Source organism: Cimex lectularius, unplaced genomic scaffold, assembly GCF_000648675.2.
Source record: "Cimex lectularius strain Harlan isolate CLEC.00 unplaced genomic scaffold, Clec_2.1 scaffold289, whole genome shotgun sequence".
Lineage (NCBI taxonomy): Eukaryota > Metazoa > Arthropoda > Insecta > Hemiptera > Cimicidae > Cimex > Cimex lectularius.
The window spans coordinates 103,341-121,127 of NW_019392889.1; the positions used below are offsets into that span (position 1 = coordinate 103,341).

A 17,787-nucleotide genomic window follows, 5' to 3' on the forward strand; every position below is an offset into this window, starting at 1 on the left:
AATAATTTTTGCCAATACGGAAAAATATAAGGCACAGTTGGGGGAAAACGAATCCATTTCTATTCATTAATGCAATCCGCTTTTCCTTGAGAAGCTGCTTTTGTTAGCCGAGGATTTGATGGGATCGAACGTTTCCCTCTGAAGTGAAAAAAGCCAGCAGTGAAATATTGCGATCCTGCAAAATAGCATAATCATTGATGATGTCTGCCCAAACAGGTAATATCGATCCTCCTTCCGTGTAATGATACCCAGGATAGACTGATAAGACAGGAGCCGTATTTTATCTCAGACGCCTCTTTGAATCGTCGGGTCGGAGATTTGAAATCATTTCTTGACGAGAGAACAAAGGTGTCCAATTTATGTATGCACATGTGTGAGAAGAAAACCTAAATTTCGGGAAATGGCACAATTTTTGTTGTTCGTTCTTTCTTTTCAAAAGGAAAATACAATTGTCAAAACATGTCAAAGAATCTCGGTTTCTTCTGCGTGGTGAAGAGCCCAGGAAAGAAAGCCTGATCCTCGCATTTACTTTCTAAGGGAATTAGGTAAACAACACAGATCAGCCACTGACACAATCAAGAAATTTCGGTTTGGCATTATCAACCACACTCACGCACAACTGATGATGTATAGTGGTCGGGTGTAAGGCGTCTGACTCGTATTTGCCTCGCTAGCAATAGATCGTTCTGAGTTCGAATCCGGCAAAAAATTTAAAAAAAGTAATGTTCTAACTCCTCGATAGCGCCATGCCGTTAGTTGGATTAAGTAGTTGGATTTTATTTCTTATTTTACACAATTTGGTTCATTTTCAAAAGGCATTTTATTGTTGATTCAAATGGCATGAATGTTAATGAAATCGCATTAAATACGCCACCTGTGTACATTGTAGGGACATAGTAAAATAAGTCAGGATGTAAACCATCTTTTACAATCTTTATTCAGCACATTAACTTTCCAATTACATAGGCAACATACATAGACATTTAGGCACAATACCATTCTCTCCAAACTGCCAACTCTGGCCTTCCCCGACCATACACGTACCCTTGAGTAACAAGGCCTTATAATATTTAAAAGGTAATTTGTTGAAGTTGTATGGAGTGGTCAAGAATGAGGTAGTTTAGGAAAACACGTTTTTCATTTTCTTGTCGACGTTTCCACCTTTATTCGTTTCATCTTCAGGGCTTGGGTAAATTACAAAACATATGTTCCTTGGAAAAAATACAATATAAGATATAAGGTGGTTGTTTCCAATCAACATACGTTTTGTAAATTACACAGGCCCTGAAGATGACCCGAATAAACGTCGAAACGTCGGCAAGAAAATGAAAAAGATGTTTTTCTAAATTACCTCATTCTTGACCGCTACACATGACTTCAACAAATTATGAAACAACAGGTCACTAAGAAACACACATTTACAAGCCAGATTTTTCATCTCGACCAAAAACCTTAGATAAAAAGAATAATTAATTGAAATTTAAAAGATAAATGAATAGGAAATCAAAAACGTTTCGGGTATAGGGTGAGGCAAGACGTCGATTAATTCATTAACTTAATCGGTTATTACCTGCTCCATAAAAGAAACACAAAATGGAATCCTAAAATACATCATACTATCGGACACAATCTCAGAAAATGAATATCAAGATATATTAAAAGATATAGATGCATCAGTCATACAACCATTCAAACAGAATGTCTCCTGGCATAAATAGTTTAGATTAAAAAAAAAATAGTTGAGTTTTCCTATTATTACCGAAAACCCTCCATAAAACCCACAATCTTTGTTTACTGCCATATTTCCCACTATATGAAGGAATAAAGCTGACGATGGATTTTGGTCTGCGAATCGGTGAACTCACGTTGAACTGGCACAGGGTCACTTACTGAGACTGTCTCCACTCGCGGGATATATGGATATTATATGAAAGAATCTAATATCAGTAAGTAACATCAGGAAAATAACAATTCATAATCACGAGCAAAGTAAATATTGACCTATAAGTCTTCTGTTCTTCAAAAAATCTCTACAAAACTGCTGATATTCAAAATTTAACTTGCTTGAGGCAACATAATTGACCATCATAGATCGGGTTCACTCCACAACCACAGAACAGCTGATGCACATGATAATTGTTTGACTTGCCTTGTTTGTTACCATGTTAAGACGGCCAGAATAACAATAAATTTGTACGAATATATCTCTCTGGTTTATTGTATTTTTGAAACTTGACCTTCCCCTACAAAATAGTGAAGCAATGTTCCCGATAGAGGCACGCTTACATATACAATAGACAACATTTCAGATCGGGGCATTCCTACGAGATCTTTATATGGAACCAAGGAATTGCACCCTTCAATTAGGAATTGAATATTAGGTATTATTATTTTTCTACATGCCGGACACTTACGCGGTTGATGGCCCAAAAGAAGTGTCCGTGCGTCAACCTTGCACGACCAATTCTTAAGATTAATAATTTATATAATTGTGTGCTGATTAGTAACCGTTAGTCGATGATTATTCGGAAATCATGAGATGCGGTCTGGTGTGACGTAGGTTTCAGATAAACAGTTTCTTTATCGTGCCAACGTTTCGATCTTTATTGAGATCATCTTCAGGGCTCAAATTGTTTCTATTCTGCGTAATTGTGCCATTCTTGTCCATTCCACACGCAAGAATGGCACAATTACGCAGAAAACAAACACTTTGAGCCCTGAAGATGATCTCAATAAAGATCGAACGTTGGCCTCCGAAAATCGGAACAGAAGACCGAGATACTCGCTGACGTGCGCAAGCACAATTTTAATATCTGATGGCATTTCTACTCGATAGCTATATAGAGCTTACAGGGTGTCCGTTTTAGATGGCCCGACTGAATTTCTCTTGAACCAATGATGCAATCAAAACCAAAAAAATACGCGTTTAATATTTTTAGTCTAGTTTCAAATTTTTACCTTTTTTAGAGAAAACTTATACAGGGTACTTCAGGCCTAGTTCAACTTCAAAACTTCAAATACCACCCATACATCCTGACAATTGCGACAAGGAGCTGAATATTTTACTGTATGTTCGCGAAAATTGGAATTCATCTCGCCGAAATGTTTGAAGGGTTTTAGGTTTTTCAAAAAATAAAATTAGATATGTACTCGGGAATTTTAAGCCGTATCGCTTTGATTATGACAAGCGCGATCCTTGCGCAAATGTCGATTTGGGAAGCTGAAGAAAACGTTCTTCCATTCCTATGTACTGATGGATCCAAGTCCACCTTTAATGACATACAAAACCGTTGGAATTTTCAAACGTGGGCAGAGGAAAATCTTAGAATTTTGTACTCTTGCCCTCATCAGGTGGTTCACAGTATCAACGTTTGATGCGGAGTTCTCGGAAATAAATTAATTTGGTGCTCAGTTCCGCAATTTTTGGAGGAGGTATTACCAAAACAGATTATGTTACTCTGCAACAATGACAAAGAATGATTCTCCAGCTTGATGGAGGCCCCGTACACAATTCTTTGCAGGTGAGACGTTATTTGAATCGTCACTTCCGGGATAGGTGAATGGGACCTCATGGCCCGATCTGTTGGCCTCCTCGGTCATCCAATTTAATTCCTCTTGACTATTTTCTGTGGGGCCACTTACAAAACAGTGTCTTAGCTAATCATAACCCAGCAACCTCAGTTGAAGAACTACAGCAAAGGATAAAATTTTTTTGCCAATCCAACTCCCCTGATTCTATCGCTCTGAGCACCGGTGAAGAGTGGTTAAAAAGAGCAAATCTTTGCATCTTTACGCAAGGCAGGCAGTTCGAACATGAAATAAATGGCTAACCAAATGACTGTCTTTTTTCAAAACTTTTGCCATCATGTTTTGACCAATTTAAAATCCGATTGCACCATTGTGTTCAGCGTAAAAAATTCTTTAAAATGATGTGTCTGGATGTATAAGGATGTATTTGAAATTTTGAAGTTGAACTGGGCCTGAGGTACCCTGTGTAATTTTTCTCCAAAAAAGGTAAAAAATTGAAACTAGACTAAAATATATTAATCAAGCTTTTTTTTGTTTTTTCATAGCGTTATTCGTTCAAGAGAAATTCTAAAAACACACCCTGTACAGCTATAAAGAAATTACACCGTTCAATGAGATGGGACATTTAGCAATGATTCACTCATATACACGGGCATTTATTTGAATAGTAAATGCTCATGTGTCAACCTCCCACGGCCTATCCTTAATCGTTAGCTTTCTTTTTATAACGTGTTTTATTTTATATGATTATTCAGAAATCGTGAGATGCGGTCTGGTGTGATGTAGGTTTCAGAAAAACATTTTCTTTATCGTGCCAACGTTTCGATCTTTATTGAGATCATCTTCAGGGCTCAAAGTGTTTGTTTTTTGTGAGTGTGCCCTACATCACACCAGACCGCATCTTTCTGAATAATCATCGCCTAACGGTCACTAATCACCACACATTTATTTTATATTTTATTTTTGAAAATTAAAAAATATAAATGATTTCGTTATGTAATCTGGAAGATATCATTTTTAATTTTTTTTATTTGATCTTGTAAGCCGGTCCCCTTCTTAGGGTTAAGTTTTAGTTCTTAAAGTAAGAAAAAATTAGGGTAAACAATAATAGGGAACAAAGGTTGTAAATCTGAAGGGGCGATCACTTAGACGGTAACAATGTGATGTCCCCCTCAAATCTGGCAAACATAACTTTGAAATAATTACACCGTTGGACAGATAGATAAGAACGTCGAAGGGTGTCGCAGACCCAGGCTGGACCCACGTCATGTTTCCCACGAACCTGGAGAATATCAAGTTGCAATAGTTGGACAACCGATCAAATAAATAACTATCGTCTAGTTATTTAGTTCTGAAGGGTTGTCACATGGTCAAAAATGTGTAGGGACATCGTAAATTGGGGTCGCGTCAACCATGTGCGCGACACCCGTCTACGCCGGTTCACCTCCGAACTCCCCCGACACAAGAATTGATGTATATCCGATAGGACTTGGAGAAGACTCATCTTCGTTTAGATCGTATTGAGACGGAAGTTTCTGCCTTATCATTGTTTCTCAATGCTACCCTCTCCTTGTCGACTAATTTACGCAACCTAGAGATCTCAGCCCTTAAGGCTGCGTTAGAATTAAAGAACCTGTACCGGGGGATAGAGGCCGTTTCACAGGGGATGATAAGTCAGTCACTATTGTCTCCACGGGAATTGAGTGAAATACTCAAGACCGTGGACTCTGCTCTACCTGTGGAGTTGAATTTGTTGGCAGTAACCAGCCCAACGGACGGGAACCGATACTATCAGATGACGGAAGCACACGGCGTGGCCACCGAGGGAGCTCTACACATTTTCTTGGGTCTTCCCTTGCAGGGGCCAGACCAGAGGTTTGAGTTTTATTCCGTGGAGTTACTGCCAGTGCAGGAAGAGATTTTGAAGAAGCCTGTCAACCTAGAGAACTACGCCGTTTACTTCCTGATATCGAAGGATCGAGAGTATTATGCCAAATTGGACGAACGGGACGTGAGGAGGTGCAGACTGGCGCAAATATGGGTATGTCCGGAAGAATTTCCAGTAATTCGTCGGCGTCAGCCGGCCTGTTTCAGTGCCATATTCTTGCAAGAACATAGCGGAGTGGCGGAAAAATGCAAGTGAAAGCTGCTGAACCCTCAGTACCACCTGGCTTGGATTTGGGATGCAGAACGCAGCACATGGATCTATAGTCTGCCGGAACCCACGGTGCAGTGCCGAAAGAAGGGAGTGACCGAAATAACCTTGCAAAGTGCAGGGGAACTAAAAGGGGCCACGGGGTGTGCGATGCGAACCCCAGACTATTACTTCCTACCGATGTCGGAAGGAAACAAGGAAATGACATGAAAGCGGAGAATTACTGTTCTTCCCCTCAGCCGAATACCAGAGCGGAACAGAGTATTTCACCGGTACGACGTAGAATCAGCCCTCATCGAATTATAAAAAGTTGGGAAGGTTGATTCCAGCCGATGGAGTACTACCGAAGTACGTGCTTTAGCAAAATCATTGAACCAGCAGGCAGAAGCACGGTTCTTGAAGCGAACAGCCACTTGGGGCGGAGCCAGTATCGCCATCGCCTCTCTAATCGTAATTGGAGCCGCAGCAGGAATTCGGTATTCGACCAGCCGTACCCACAATAAAGACGAAGGGTGTCGCAGACCCAGGCTGGAACCACGTCATGTTTCCCACGAACCTGGGGAATATAAAGTTGCAATAGTTGGACAATCGATCAAATAAATAACTATCGTCTAGTTATTTTGCTGAAGGATTGTCACAATGTCAAAAATATGTAGCGACGTGGGACACCGTAAATTGGGGTCTCGTCAACCATGTGCGCGCACGTTGACCGCGGCGTGGGAACCCCCGCATTTTGATTTTCTTTTCCACCCCTACTCCGGTAGAGAAACTGGTATAAAAGGGATGATGGGAAAACAAGTCAGTCAAAACCGAAGACTCGACCCAGTCTGTCAAAACGCATCGCGAGCGTAGCTTTCTGTTTCTTCTCCCCCCATATTTTTCGCTCTTTTCATTTCTTCTCCGTAACACTTAAGTGACGGGACCTAAAGTTCGGCTTGCATAAAAACCATCTCCGTAATATAAAAATGTAAATGATTTCAAATAAATATGAAAATTAAAGGTTTATTCTTCCTTTTTACATCTAAACTAAATGTGAATATTATGAAATTCGTTTAAAATTGCATACTTAAATATTTATGTTTTTTATTTTCATATTTGATTTTTTTTAAAAGGACGTGACGTATTTTATTTTATACTTTTACTTCGGAAAAGTGAAAAATATAGATGATTTCAAATAAGTTTAAAGATAAAAGTTTAAAAAATTTTATTTGATCTATTTTTCACATTTTTGAAACACCTAGTACAATAACACGTGTATAATTCCTTAATCATTTTTTTAAAAGGTGTTTTTATTTTATAGAATTTGTTTTGATTGCAAATACGTTTGAAGATAAAAGTTTAAAATTGTTTATCTAATCTATTTTTCACATTTTTGAAACACCTGGTATAATTACACATGCATAATTCCTTAATCATTTTTTTTTAAATGCGTTTTTCTTTTATAGAATTTGTTTATCGCTAGAAATAAAGATTTTTAGTTACGAAAATTTAAAAATTTAAATTATGTCAAATAAATTGGAAAATTAAAGATTGATTCTTCCTTTTTACATCTAAACTAAAATGTGTATATTGCAAAATTCGTTAAAAAAAATACATACTTGAATATTTTTTATTTTACATATTTTGTTATTTACTTGATTTAAAAAAATGTAAATATTTTATTTCATATTAATAAATCCGGTCCCTAATTATAGCATTATTTAATATAAGGAAAAAACTAAACTTTAAAAATCAATACATCGCACAATTATACAATAAATAAATAAATAATAAAAAAGGGAAACGGCATTCAATGTCAACGTATCAATTATAATTGAGTGCCGTATGACATCGCGAGCGTGAATAGTGCGCAGGACCGCGAAGTTCTATTACCCCACGAGAGACGAAATAAAAGAATAGAGATTTACTGGTTAATATACCAAGGTCGAAATCCTTTTGTGTGCGTGAAAAAGAAAGGCGAAGTGGGGAAAAAGAGAAAGAGAGAAAAAAAAGAGGACCGTTATGGAGATCGCCAAAGTATCAATGAGGTCACAATACGCAGACGGGACCAGTATCGTAATAAATCAGGCCGAATGACTCATTTCTCATTTACGACGATGCGCAGAACTTCCGTGGCCTTCCGTGAAATCCAACTAACCTCAAATCTCTAAATAAACTCTTCTTCCGACGTCTATTATTTTATTATAATTCCAAAAAACTATTTTTATTACAGTTTACCTTATGTTTTGAACAAACAAAAACAAAAGCACTTTAAGTATTTTCTCTGATTGTTTGTCCGAATCGAGAAGGCCGTAGGTTAAGTACTTGGTAATTTAGTGCCAGGAAAGTGGAATAATTTACATTTTCTCCCACCCTTTACTGGATCTACACCAATGAAAAGTTTCCACTTGGCACGTATCGATAGATCGATACGATCGCAAAACCGGTTCCGGCCCCCAAAAAAATACCCTTGTGACACAGGCTAAACAATTAAAGAGCAAAATACAAAAAAAAATTACGACGAAAGGTACGAGCGATGAAAAAGGGCGAGGTTGGAACGATATTACGCGCTTATCGAAATGTAAAAGGAACGTGTTATGCGATACATCTTATCGTATTTAACTCATTATTATTGGATGTGTTAAGAGAGGGGGGATAGCCTTTAACACAAAAGCATAAGGCCCATTGTTAGAAGGCCTTGAAGAGTGGGGGGTTCAACGCTTAGCTTATTGCGTACAGTTAGGTTACTTTACAAATAGACCTCATAGGTTATAAAACTTAAAGTCTTAATTATAGAAGCTTAAATTGTCAGATATTACTCGAGACAGATCCTGACATATTCGAAAAGTTTAGTTTTACAAGAAAATCACTCTCAAGATGTGTTTTAGATACTGAAAAGACGATTTATAAACAGTTTATAAGGTGCTCCATTTTAGAATTGTACGGACTGTACGGCGAGACCTTGGGAACTCGATCCTAGCCTCGCAGCAAGGTCCTAATGACGTCATTATTTATGACGGCGCCTTTTTTTGTCGTGCGGCAACACGGCTCGCTATTGGTTGATCCCGGTGCTCGGGTACACAGTCGGCCATCTTGGGTCACGTGACACTCAAGCTACGGGAATTCGACGTCGAGGCCCTTGAGCGAGGCTAGCGCGAACGGAGCTTTCAAAATCGAACTAGCCTCAGAAATAGCTTTGTACAGGACCTAAGTCATATTCGTGTCTGTCTGGCCGTCTCGCCTGTGCGATGAGACTGTGTCGAGTAGCGTTTTCAGACAGCCGTTGAAAAAGTGGAATTCGCATTTCGGTACCCTCGAGGACGATGAACCGAAAAGTGATCGAACTCAAAGTGTGAATGGAAGATTTCAGTGAAACTTATGGCAGAAACAACGTAAATAATGGCGTTGCCAGCGGTTGCCGCCTTAAAGAGCAGTACCAAAACTGCCGAAAAGACTCAAGGTACTTATTCATTTTTCACTTCCTCCGGGTCGCCGGCCGACCGTTTAGATTAGATTGGAATTTAAGCGGGCCAGGGGCGCCCCCGTGGCGATTAATTAGTTTTTACAGACAGACCCATCCGATGTACGCGATATCAGGTTATTCGACCTGTCCTGGATCACCCCCCTACCTTGACAGATCCGTACCGATTCCAGACAGAACGTGTACGACTACAACAGAATGATTAGAAACAAAAAAACAACTCGCCTGTTAAGCGAAAACAACTTTATCCCACATTCCCACCCCATATTGTTTATATTCAAATCGCTTCGATTTTGTATCGTTTAAAACAATCCCGTTTGTTTACTAGAGTGTAATTACCGGTTTCCTTCAGCGTCTTTTACATTTACTATTACTTTTACTTGTACATTTTGGGCAACTTACAATATTTAAATATTTTTTCCCTTGCCTCTAATCCGGGCGTCCTATTGATAATATTTTTCGACCGTAATTCGTTTTGATGTTATTAACAAATAAGATAACACCATCAAGTACCTTTCGTTAATTTATGTTTGTTGTGAACTTCTAAAAAATGCGTTAAAGAAAACGGAAGTATTTTTAATATTTTTTTTCCTATTTATTAAAGTAACGTTTTAAGGATTCCACTTTCATCTGGAACTTAATTTCCGAAGAGGCTTATTTTTTATTATACTTTTTCATTCCTCCATTTTAGAACTGTAACTTAATTTTTTGGTGAGTCTTATCTATCCCTTGCTTCATTTTAGACTTTAATTATAAAGTTTGGTCGATTTAATAAGTTATATTTAAATCAGTCTTGCAATAAAGTGCAGTTTTTGTATTATAATTATCAAAGTTTCTTTTGATTAAAGCATGTCAATGTGTCTGTATTAGAAGCCTAGTCCTAGGTGCAGAAAGAACGATGAGAACTCAACGGGAACTTAATAGAGAGGCTTATTTTATTTTTACTTTTTTTCATCTTATACTTTCATTACAAATTTTGGTTATTTGATGTCCATACACCGTTCATATGTACCTGTAATAGTAGTTTTATGTGCAAGAGACGTGGTAACTCAAATGGAACTTAATTTTTGATAAAGTGTTTTTACCCCTTCTTTCATCTAAATTTTGATTAGAAAATTTTGCTGTATTTGATAAGTCTTAACACCTTGTCTTAATATAAAGTGCACTCGACACCATTAGGAGGTCACTACTTCATTTGTTTATTAAACAACACTTATACGTACCTTTATTGTAATTGTAGTTTTATACGCAGTAGAAGAGGTGAGAACACAACTGGAACTTAATTTCTGATAGTGTTTTCCCCCTTCTTTCATATCAGATTTTGACTACAAATTTTGCTGAATTTGATAAGTCTTAACGCCTTGTCTTTTATAATTAAGTCTTGATCGACACCATTAGGAGTTAGATACTTCATTCGCTTATGCATCTCTGTACTTACTTTTATTGTAATTATAGTTTTATGTGCAGTAGGGGACATGGGAACTCAACTGGAACTTATTTCTGATATTGTTTTCCTCCTTTCTTTCATCTCAGATTTTGACTTCAAATTTTGCTGTATTTGGTATTAATGATTACCTTTATTATTAAAATTTTAGTTTTATGTTCACGAGGGGAGGTTCAGAACTCAAGATCCCAACTGGTATTTAATTTATTATTTAGCGGTTATTTTTTGTTTTTTGTCTTTCATCTTAGACTTTTTAAAAATTTTCCTTTATTTGGTTGTTGTTTAAATAAATAAGTCTTGATAACAACAATAGAAGTTACAATTCGTTTATTAAACAAGTTACGCTTACCTTTATTGGAATTGTAGTTTTATGTGCAGGAGGGGGTAGTTGGAACTCAACTGTAACTTAATTTCTGATAAAGCGCCTTATTTCCCCCCTTATTTTATCTTAGACTTTGATTACAAACTTTGCTTTATTTGATAATTCTTAATACCTTGTTTATAAATAGGTCTTGATAATAATAACAACAACATAAGTTTCCATAATTCATTTGTTTATTAAATAACACTTATATGTAAGTTTATTGGAATTGTAGTTTTATGTGTAAGAGGGATGTCAGAACTCAACTGGAGCTTAATTTCTGATAAAAGGCTTTATTTTTCCTCTTTCTTTCATCTTAGGCTTTGTTTACAAATTTTGTGTTTATTTGATAAGTGCCTTTTTTCAAGAAAATAAATAAAGTGCACTCAACAACAATAGAAGTTTCAATGCTTTTTTTTATTTTTTATTTTTTTAAATTTTTTTAATATTTTTTTAAAGATAGTTCCTACTCCAGTAAGTTGTTTTGCAACAATCAAGATTTCGAGCCCTCAGCTCATCATCAGGTTCTAGAAGTGTGGAAGAGTGTACAACTCCTTCAACCTGATAATGAGCTAAGGGCTCGAAATCCGGATCATTGCAAAACAACTTACTGATTAGGAACTACCTTTTAAAAAGGATTGAACACTGCACTCACTCCACCATTCATCATTTCTACCAACATAAGTGTTGTTGGAATTTTAGTTTTATGTAGAGAAGGGGAGGTGGGAACTAAACTGGAACTTAATTTAAGATTTTTTACTGCTGGGGAAAAGGGAAAATGAGAACAGAATACAATGTTTAATAACAGTATTAGAATTTGCATGTTTCTTTTTAAAAATATAACAACAATTGTAATGCAAAACTTTATAATACTCTAGTTCTAGGTGCATAAAGGATGGAACACAGTTGGGACTTAACTGGTGATAATGAAGGCTCAGTTTTTTGTTTTATTTAGTCTTAACTTTGCATTTTAAAAAAGTTCTTGTTGGGACCAAACCAGCAGATTAGGCAGAACAGGCGAGGTTGATCGGAACGATGAAATTGTAATAAATAGATCTTAATACTAATTCTTAAACGGATTACTATATTAATTCTACTGTATTTTTGTTTAAATTGATCTTAATACTAAGAAATTATAATAAATAGATCACCTTATACTTCCAGTATTTTGATTTTTCTACAAATTTTTAAACATTATTTAACAGTGGTAAATAGATAAAACAATGTTAACTCAGAGGAGATTCAGCTGTGAAAACTAAACCGTCTTTTTGTTAGTGAAAGTTTTTTATTTGATTTGTTTTCAGTGTTTGATTTTAGAAATATTGGTTCCATTCAGTAAATTTTATTGTTTCATAGGAAATAAATGTAAAAAGAACAATGATTAGTTGATGATAAATTAATAACATTCTATAAATCAAGGATTTTACATACATTCATGGCTATAACTTACAATTTATTAAATTTTATAAACAATGGTCAGTTAGAAGACTATTGTGTTCAATCCATTGTACATAGTTTATGTCAAAAACAAACAATACTTTCACCGAGACAGACTTCAATTCAGTTAATAAAGCAATTACATTTTTATGTTGTGAGTGTTACAACAGTTCGGTCATTACCGGGACAGTATTCTAACAAAATTTTATATAATTTCTATCATCGCTGTTTTGGTCCGCCAGATGCGTTTTGATTTTTCGCTAACTTCTACAGCTAGCATATCAAAATAACAGACCAAAACAGTGAGGATAGGCAAACCAAATTAATTCGTAATGAGCAAATTAATTCATAATCTCTACAGACCTCTTGGAGAAATCTTACAATTATAACCAGTTTGTAAGGCAAAGTTAAAATTAAATTATTGAAACAAAATGGTAATAAATGTTTATATTGTAAATTTTTTTTTTTTTTTTTTTTGGTGTGACGTAGGTTTAGAAACACATTTTCTTTATCTTGCCAACGTTTCAATTTTTATTGAGATCATCATCAGGACTCAAAGTGTTTGTTTTCTGTGTTCAATAATGACACCTCTGTACAGAAAATAAACACTGAGCTCTGATGATGATCTCAATAAAAATCAAAATGTTAGCACCATAAAGAAAATAATTAGTAATTGTTTTTGTTTACGGAGGCTTTGTTTCACTTTCACTATTGGTCGTGCCTGTATTTAGTCTATATATACCTTGAAGATGGGTCCATGAGAGCTGAAACTGTAGAAAATGTGTTTAAAAACAGTTAATAATTTAAGGTTCTCAAATGATAAAATAACACAGGCAGACAGGATGATCAGAGGTGATAGAACAGTTATTTCTATCAACAAATATATCCAATTTAAACTAGAATTTTGTTTTTTGTTACTGATACTACACACTATCTTATAAATTGATTATTTAAACAATTTGATCTATTTTTTTAATGAACACTAAAAAACCAAAAAATAGATATAATTTGTATTAAATACAGTTATTTAGAGATCATGAGATGCGGTTTGGTGTGGGTTTAGAAAAACATTTTCTTTAACTGCCATTTCCATTTCTATTGAGATCATCTTCAGGGTCGGGGATTTATAAACATTGTTTAAAATATACAAACTCATATCAGATATTAATCTGAATTTATACAATGATGTACACAATATAGAAATTTTAGGTTTAATCAAACTATTTGTACTCACTCAAGGTGTTACACAGAAAACACAATCTTTGAGTGAGTACAAATACTTTGATTAAACCTGAAATTTCTATATTGTGTACATCATTGTATAAATTCATATTGATATCTAATGCGTATTTCTATAATTTAAACAACCCAAGGCCCTGAAGATGATCTCAATAAAGATCGAAACGTTGCACGTTAAAGAAAATGTTTTTCTGAACACACATCACACCAGACCACATCTCACCATCTCTAAATAATCATTAACTAACGGTCACTAAACACCACACATTAAATACATTGGGGAAAGATAACATTAAGTGTAATATATATATAAATATATATTTGTTTTTAATCCTTGAGCTACATTGACACAATAAATAAACCTGGGAACATTTAAAACATCAATGATTAATTAATCAATTATATATGTTCCAAGCAACTTTGGCTTACTACATACATTACTTGAAAAATATAATGAACCTAATTGGGACCTCAGTGGCCAAGTGGTTAGATATCTGACTTATAATAATAATGTTTATTTAACAACAAACAAATGTATACTGTAAATATAATACAAATGTAATGTAAATTAATATTATACAACATGGTAAATACCGTATGTCGGAAGTTGAGGCCTCATAACTACACTAACAAACATTTAAGAATGAAGTGTGTAATTGAAAACTAAAAAGTAGGAAATCTTTAAGAATATACGAAGAAAAATATACCAAACAAGACAAAAACCTATTAGTCATAATTTAATTCCTTAATTAATTCAAAACGATAAGACCAAGCTTGCCGCACGTAGCTGATCGGTTCTAAGCAATTCTTTCCATTCAGAAATTCAATTAGCCGGGTTCTGCTGAGCTTCTTAGGTTAGTGTATCCGATTTGTATTTGCCTTGCTAGCAGTCCGAGGTTCGAATCCTGACGTAGCCCATGGTTTTCTATAGATGTGAATGCCAGCGATGCCGAGAATCCTTACAACTCTTCTGAGGGCCTTGAGAGAAGGATTCTCCATTCATCAGTGCAGACTCCATTATTCTGTACCTTAACAGACGCTAGAACTTTCTTTTCCTATCCCAGTTTATTTCTTGGGAAGAAAAACTGTAAAAGATGGTTTTGATACATGTATCTCCAAATGTCGTGTTTTACGTACATGTTTTCTTGAGCTGAGGAACATTTTCTTTTAGCCAATTATTCTGCCATCTTGTTAATTATCAGCCTTCCATCTGAAGTATATACCTTCAAATTGTAGCTTCAAGCTGTAGAGAATCATCTTAATTGTTAATGTCTGACCCAAAGACCTTAGGTACAAGGGTACAGATGTTGATGGAAGTTGGCTTATAAAAGAGTGCGTGGTTGACGGGAATGTTTAGTGAGGATTATTTAAGGTGATTTGTCAAAACTTCACTCTAAGGATGGACTTATTTTTTTAGACCTTTTAGACTATTTCACTTCGCCCACAGAGGGTCAGAGAAAAGACCCACCAGGAAAGGTCCAAGTGATGAGCATTTCCCAGGGTTCATTCTGAGGAAGCGAGTTTGTTTTGAACCTCCTGCATTATTTAGTTGCATTACATTTGATTCTGTCAACCCTTGGCTGGTCGGCTATTTTATTATATCGTTGTTTCAATCTATTTATTTCTACTTAGTTTTTCATTCTGGATATTTTACTTCAGTTTGACATCCCTTTAGAAGAAAACAACCAAATTAAAATAATTTAATTAATTAATTCAACCTGAGAATTTAATTTAAATTTTCATACTTTTTTAACATTACATAATATCAAGTTACTATTGATCCATTATCCATTATCAAAAGCTTATTATTAGCTATGTGAATAGCTATATATATGCTAATGAATATATACTGAAACTTCACATTGTTTCATGAACAGTTGTATTATGCAGAACTATTTTTAAATGGGTTAAGAAGAAGCAGCACCCATCTTCGAATAGGAATCAGCCGCTCAATGGAGATTTAACCTAGGATATCAAGAAAACTCATGAAAAAGAATTGCAGCAAGAACAGTAAACACATAATCATTTTTAAGAGAAATGTAGTCAATTGAACTGAAGTGTACGATAAGCCTGAAGGCTGTAGTGCTTGAGGAATATAAAGCCCAAGCTTCCAGGCATTCCATCATACCCTGAGGATACATTAAAAAGAACTTGGACATCAAGAAAGCATACACCATATTGGCATTTGACCCTAATCGTCAAATTGAGCAAATTAGAGAAATTATTATTTAAATACTTACCCTAGTTCTAATCCAGATTTTCACCTGAAGGGTTGTCACTCCCCAACCTTTTCACATGTTATTAGATTCGTGGTAAAATCCTAATAGATAGGTTGTTTGTTTTGTTGATCTAAAGTACCAATCATTATTTTTTATGCCATATATTCATATTTCACTCGCATATGCATTTTGGGCCACATCCCTCGTCCCAGCTGTTATTTGAGCTAAATTAATCCTAGGGTGAGTTCTATTTAGCTCAAATAACGGCTTTGAATGGGGCCAAAAATACATTTTTTCTTGTATGTATATAATTCAATCAAATAGGGTGATAGTATGGTGATTCCTACATCACCCTACAGTAAACAGTACTAGTCAGGATCAATGGTTACTCAGTACTCAGCCATCATTCCTCTGCTAATGATTACTTTCAATTGCACAATGCAATTATTGAACATAACAACTTTATGCAGTACGACCCATGTATTTTCTTAAAAAATCAGAAAAAATTGCTTTTGTGCTCAATAAGTATCAGCATTCCTCCTTCGTTTTTCATGCTTCATATACATGTACTTTATAATAAAAATTGATTTTCTGTGTGCTACATCTCCACACTATAATTATTATTAGTAAATATGCAAGACATTTTAACGCAATTATTGTAAAATTTCCTGTTTTGCAAAATTAGTACAGACATTTTATTAGATTAAGGGATTTTTTCATTAAGTTGGGGGTTTTGATGAACAAATACCACACTTGCTAGTGTTTTCATTATATGCATTTTCTGCATGTCTGCACAACTGCAATTAGAAGCGATAAAAATGTTAAAAAATAAATTAATGATAAAGGTTTCAAAGAGGTAGCAGAATGTTGTCCAATTGTCCCAGAAGATCTTGGTCCTCGACTACCTTTTAGGATGGTCTAACCACAGAGGAAATACTTTTAAGTTTACTGTTTTGTAAAAATAATTGAAAAGCATTTTTGAATGAATGTAGAGATAGATAATATTCACAGTGGATATTATCTTCACATTCAGTGAATCTAAACGAAATTGATTCAATGTAACACATAGTGCCTGAATACACCTTGAATTATTGACTTTAACCAAAAAAGTGTGTTTGGTAGGCACCCATTTGTGCACATCCTATACCAGTTAAAATTTACTTTCATCGTGTAACTTATAAAAAGCTAGAAAATGTAATTATTAAGAGAGTCATTCATTATTAATGAATTAATCATAGATTTTGTAATCTATGGCTAATTTCATTTTTGTCAAAAAAATTTCTTCAAAATAAACTTGTAGGTAATACAACTTTTTTACATCAAGTAGTAGTTAAAGAATATTAATTTTCATATTAAAAAAAATCTTTTAGATAATAAAAATTGTTTAGAAATTCTTAAATTTAATTAGAATTATACTTTTCACAGCAAACAGTTGAACAGGGTTCCAAAGATCCCAAGCTTAAGTGGTATTCCTACTCACGCTCCAACATGTACTGTTTTTATAACATAACTATAGCAAGGGGACAACCAATTTGGTGGGTCACGAATTTGGCCCAAACTTCTTCTTTTTCTCTTTTTTTTTTTTTTTTTAATGATTCTACCCTCCAAAATATCGAACATGCATACACCACTTTTTGTTATTAAGCTAAGCCCAGGTTTCACCAACTTTTATTTTGCTTTTCTATTTGCTCAAATTATCTATGTGAATATAACATTTTTCAGCATTTTTAATGTGGATTGGAATAAAAATATAGTAAAAGCTATCAGAGTTTATCAGTAACCGAAAATTTTATAAAAACCAAATATTTTTCAAGTAAGCTGGTCTATTTTTTATTTATTAAACTCATGAAATTTCATTGTAGCTCCTGTAAAGACCCTTAAATATAAATGTTTACTTGAATTTAAAGTTTTGGATTTTTTTGACCTTAACATTTTTCCGATTTT

General features: G+C 34.9%; 1 protein-coding gene across 3 annotated transcripts in view; it reads left to right on the forward strand.

Moving 5' to 3' along the window:
• LOC106666525 overlaps positions 1 to 17,787 on the forward strand; it is a 38,452-nt gene that overhangs the window by 12,368 nt on the left and 8,297 nt on the right. The window contains exon 1 of one of the 3 annotated variants that reach the window (XM_014393794.2): positions 8,754 to 9,122. The exons of the other annotated variants lie outside the window; for them this stretch is intronic. Coding sequence (XP_014249280.1) covers positions 9,062 to 9,122 — 61 coding nt within the window. The 5' untranslated portion in view covers positions 8,754 to 9,061. Of the gene's footprint in view, positions 1 to 8,753; positions 9,123 to 17,787 lie in introns of those variants that run through there. 3 annotated transcript variants of the gene reach the window in all.